This window comes from Leopardus geoffroyi, chromosome C1 (assembly GCF_018350155.1).
Source record: "Leopardus geoffroyi isolate Oge1 chromosome C1, O.geoffroyi_Oge1_pat1.0, whole genome shotgun sequence".
NCBI lineage: Eukaryota > Metazoa > Chordata > Mammalia > Carnivora > Felidae > Leopardus > Leopardus geoffroyi.
Genome location: NC_059328.1, coordinates 6,418,083 through 6,422,776, shown reverse-complemented (window position 1 = coordinate 6,422,776; position 4,694 = coordinate 6,418,083). Strand labels below are relative to the sequence as shown.

Sequence of the window (4,694 nt, the reverse complement as noted above, 5' to 3'; positions counted from 1 at the left end):
GGTCCCGGGGAGAGGCCGCACAGGCCTGCCGCCCGAGTCGCCGACCGGGCCAGCTGTGAGTGTTTCTTTGGCAGTGTCTTAGCTGGTTGTTGTGAGTAATAGTGAAGGAAGCAATCAGCAAGTATACTGCCCTAGAAGTGCTGCACGTTGTGGGGCCCGCGAGGGAAGGAACAGGCGAGAGGCACCCGGAGCCAGCGGGAGACGCCGGATCCAGGATGTGGGCAGCTGTGCTCCGCCATGTTGGTTGGTAAGGGCCTTCGGGGGGAGCAGCCTCTAGGGCCCCCGGACTGGCCTGCTCGTGGGTGTTGAGGGGGGGAGAAAAGCACCCAGGCTGGGGCCTGGAGGCTTCTGGCTGGGAGAAGTTTGCACACAGGGATAAGCAAAGCCGGCATTTGCAGAGCGCTTAGGACGAATGAAGCCCTGCTCTAAGCGTTCCGAAATGTATTCCCTCGGGAGCAAGAGCCTGCTGTTATTTTTGTCTTACAGAGAAGAAAACGGAAACACAGAGAGCAAAAGCCAACAAAGGATGCAGCTGATAGAAGTGGGGGACAAGGTTTGAACCCGAGCAGTGTGGCTTGAGAATCTGTGCTCTTAACCCGGGGCCCGTGTCCTTAGAGATGGGCCTGGGGTGGCATCGCCACCCTGCGGACACACAGACCCTGTTCCTCTTTCCCCGTGAGGCCGATTGTGAAGGAAGTCCTTAGCTTTGGCGAATGTGGCTGGGTGGGCATTCGGAGGCGTGTCTGCCTTGGGGAGACTTTTCCTTCTCCGCCAAGGCCAGCCCCAGGACGGTGACCGGAACGGAATGAGAAGTTGCAGGTGTTTCCGCCCCAGTGGCGGATCAGGAAGCTGCCTCCACGGGAGCTCAGCTAAAAGAGAGTCGAATTCTCTGGGTCCTCCCGGCCCTCCCTGCGGACGCCGGCTTTGGGTCCAGCGGACCGTGCTGCTGGCTGGATTGCCATGGCAACACGAAGTGGACCCAAGCCACCGGATGACGGAGAGCAAAGACAGTGGTGGCTTCTGTCGGTCTTGGACCACAAGGCGCATCCTTGGCCTCCGGCGAGCCTGGGGTGAATAACCCGTCAGCGGGCCTGTGCTTTGACAGTGGCCACCAAAGCAGCCTTTGGTCCTTGCCTTTCTCGCGTTGGTGGCTCTGTGCTCTCTGATTGAGCCGTGAGGACTCCAGCTCCCCGTCCCACTGATCGTTTCCGTCCTCCAGTCTAGTGTTTGCAGGAATTCACACACGTCCGCGAGGTGAAGCCAGATGTCGGTGGTTACTCCTCCGGCCCCCCTGGCTGAGACGGGCCTCCAGGGCCTGGGAGGTGATGGCGCTTCCGGTACCTTTGATGCAGACCGAGGACGGCACCTGCTGTGACCCCCCGGCCTCCGCACGCCCCCTCTGCTCGTCCTCCGGCCACTGCCTGGGGCACCGCCCTTGCCCCGGCCTGCCTGCCTGGACCCCATGTAGTGGCTCTCTTGTCTCGCCTGCCTCCGTGCTTCCTAGCAACCGAAGGGGAGCTGAGCCCGTTTCCATCTTGACCCCTTTATGTAAGCCAGAAGACCCCTTAGAAAGGTTTTCTGAGACTTGGAGTCTAACTTTGGCCTTGACACACCTCCTCGGGTCCAAGCTGGTCATCTCCCTCTCAGTGCTCGAGAGCAAAGTGGACCGCCAGGCTCGCCTTAGCAAATCGGATTCCCGGGGGGACTCCTTCTGTTTCTCCTCCAGGGCTCAGAGGGGAGAGGGTCCCTCTGTAATGCACTTGGGACTGGCCACGCCCATGCCTCCTTGGCCACAGATTCCCCTCTCTGCTCCCCAGGCCCGTGGAGCTGGGCGTGGGCTGCAGTGGGGGCCGTGGGATGTCTGGAATGCCAGCCGCGGTGACCGACCAACGCTCAGCTCCCGGAGCTGTGACCAAGGCAGCATTGGGGATGGCTTTGGAGCCGAAGTCTTCACATTTTTCCCAGTTTCGGGCGGAAGTGAAGAATGCCCGCCTTCTCCCAGCCCCACCAGTTAATTCAGGAGCTTGGATTTTTTTTTGTTTGTTTTCTAAATTAAAGGGACCACGCTCTTGGATTGTGATTCTAACGGGCCGGTTCGTTTGAGTTCAGCCAAAATTACTTGCGAGTAACCTCTTTTCGTAGCCACCTCTGCTCTCCGTTATGCCGGCAGAGAAGCCAGAAAGGTGGTGCCTCTCAGATTCGGTGCCCGGCCCGAGTTCGCGGATACGAAGGAAGGAAACAAACAGGAGGCTTTGCTTCCATTCTGATCTTTGGAGGAAACGTGTCTTTGTGACGGTTTATTCTGCAGTCTTTCGAGCAGCTAACGTAGGATATCCGCTGGCATCTTTGTATCTGACAGTGGAAGATACGGACTTGGATGTGTATCTAGCTCTTTGTCTTTCTAGAACTCCCGTGGAGACAGGCAGAGCAGTGTTGACTCCGGGAATGAGTTGAGAATGGATTGGGACAAAGAAGGGCTACGTCTGCCTCTCCGCGTCTCTCCTCACACGCGTGCGCACACGCACGTGCTCCTGGCCGTCGATTTGGGGGCACCCACATAAGTCAGTGGCTCCTGGTGACATCCCTGTGCCCTGGACACTTGGCCTTCCCTAACATCAGGGTCGGCTTCATGGTGTGGCATCTGTGTCTTTAGCTGGCCCTGCCTTTGGACTGTTGCCAAATTGAAATGTGTCATAATTTTGGGGGCGCCTGGGGGGCTCAGTCGGTCGAGCATCCGACTTCGGCTCAGGTCATGATCTCGCGGTCCGTGAGTTCGAGCCCCGCATCGGGCTCTGAGCTGACAGCTCAGGGCCTGGAGCCTGCTTCAGATTCTGTGTCCCCCCCCCCCCCCCACCCCTCCATCTCTGCCCCACCCCTGCTTGTGCTCTGTCTCTCTCTGTCTTTCAAAAATGAATAAACATAAAAAAATTTTTATAATTTTTGGACAAGGGCCCCATGAGCTGTGTAGCTGTTTGTGACTGTCAGCCTTCCGTAGGCCTTCAGGCTTCAGGTCACGAGGATTCTGTCATCCCACATCAGGAATTGGGTGCCCATTTTCCAAGAGGTCTTGGCACAGAACAGGCGCTCCAGCCTTCTGGTCTCACCCAGAGGGTCAGGGTGAGTAGAGCTGAGCGGGACCAGAATGCGTTCTCGAGCTGAACCCAGAGCCAGCCGGGGCGCACACGCGAATAGAGAACTCCGGTCCCAGGCGTGGGGCTGCCTCCGGGGTTAATCCAGAATTGTGATTCATCAGAATTCAAGGAAGGATTTTATTGGTTTTTGGGAATTGTATCTATTTGGGGATTACATTAATTTTCTGTAGGTTTTTTTTTTTTTTTTTAATAGTTTTTAAAGTTTATTTATCTTGAGAGAAAGAGAGAGAGAACGTGAGCAGGAGAGGGGCAGAGAGAGAAGGAGAGAGAGAATCCCAACCAGGCTCCATGCTGTCGGCACAAAGCCCAGTGCGGGACTCCCACTCACAAATGGTGAGATCATGACCTGAGCTGACGTTGACACTCAACCGACTGAGCCACCCAGGCGCCCCTTGGGATTATATTCATTTTCTAGGGCTGCCCTGACAAAAAACCACAGACTAGGTAACTCGAACAACAAAAATTTGTTTTCTGTCAATTCTGGAGGCTAGACGGGCAAGATCAAGGCGTTGCTGAGGTTGGTTCCTTCTGAGGCCTCTCTTCGGCTTGTAAATGGTTGTCCCCCACCCCGACCCCCATGCCTTCACTTCCCTCTGTATCCATCTGCGTCCCAATTTCCCCAATTGTGCCCCCAATTTATAAGGACACCAGTCATACTGGATTGGGACCACCCTAATGATCTCATTTTAACTTAATCACCTCTTTAAAGACTCTGCCTCCAAATAAGGTCACATCCTGAGGTGCCCGGAGTTAGACTTCCAACATATGAATGGGGTGGGGGACCCAGTTCAGCCTGTCCCCTGGGGATTTTTCTAGGCACTTCAGAATCTTCAGAATCTGTTTTAATAGCTTCATAGTATCTCTCCGAAAAGGCGAGAAATGGTCGACTCCTGGGCTCTGCTCTCCCAACACAGGAAGAGGCAACATAGGACTCCGTGGCCAGCAGAATGTGGCTGTGGGTGGTTGCTCAAGGGTGAGAGGCGTGTGTTACTTAATGCTGGCTTCCAGATAGACACAGGAAGAGTGACGGCGCAGGGGATGGGAGCCAGCTGCTCCCCGGGTCCTGTGGGGCCTGAGCGAGAGGAAATGAGTGTGAGCAGGAAGATTGGGGTCAGAGTTGAGGGAAGACCTTCAGGCTGGGGCGGGGTGGGGAGGACCAGAGGCTGAGGTCGGGAGAGCAGGAAACGGGGTCCCGAGACCTGCACTCGGTCACCTGGGGTGTCCCAGGAGGAAGGGCCGGGCTTATGACAGTGGCTCACAAACGTCCTGTGAACTTTGGGAGGGCCCTAAGGCTCTGATGTCCCCGTCCTGGGCCGGGCCTGGCCACCTGGACACTTAGGAAGCTCCATATGTGAGGAGATAGTTATTGAAGCCGGTCCCCGGCTTTCTGGAGGTTTATAAACTTTTGTGCTTGTTTGAAATTTTTCATGATAGGGGCACCTGGGTGGCTCAGTCGGCTAAGTGTCCGACTTTGGCCAAGGTCATGATCTTGTGGTTCGTGAGTTTGAGCCCCACGTTGGACTCTGCACCGACAGCTGGGAG

The 4,694-nt window shown here is 56.1% G+C and overlaps 1 protein-coding gene across 1 annotated transcript; it reads left to right on the top strand.

Annotated features, from left to right (window-relative positions):
• Positions 1-616: 616 nt before the first annotated feature.
• Positions 617-2,072, top strand: LOC123597154. The gene is made up of 2 exons (XM_045475574.1): positions 617-1,059; positions 1,220-2,072. The coding sequence occupies exons 1-2, from the start codon at positions 806-808 to the stop codon at positions 2,013-2,015; spliced, it is 1,050 nt and encodes a 349-aa protein (XP_045331530.1). The 5' UTR covers positions 617-805; the 3' UTR covers positions 2,016-2,072.
• Positions 2,073-4,694: the final 2,622 nt, after the last annotated feature.

Bases quoted from the DNA above. Each gene is read 5' to 3' on its own strand.
- LOC123597154 (XM_045475574.1), top strand. From the start codon at position 806: ATGAGAAGTTGCAGGTGTTTCCGCCCCAGTGGCGGATCAGGAAGCTGC. The intron at 1,060-1,219 runs GCGAGCCTGGGG...TCCGTCCTCCAG, and splicing joins AGGCGCATCCTTGGCCTCCG to TCTAGTGTTTGCAGGAATTC.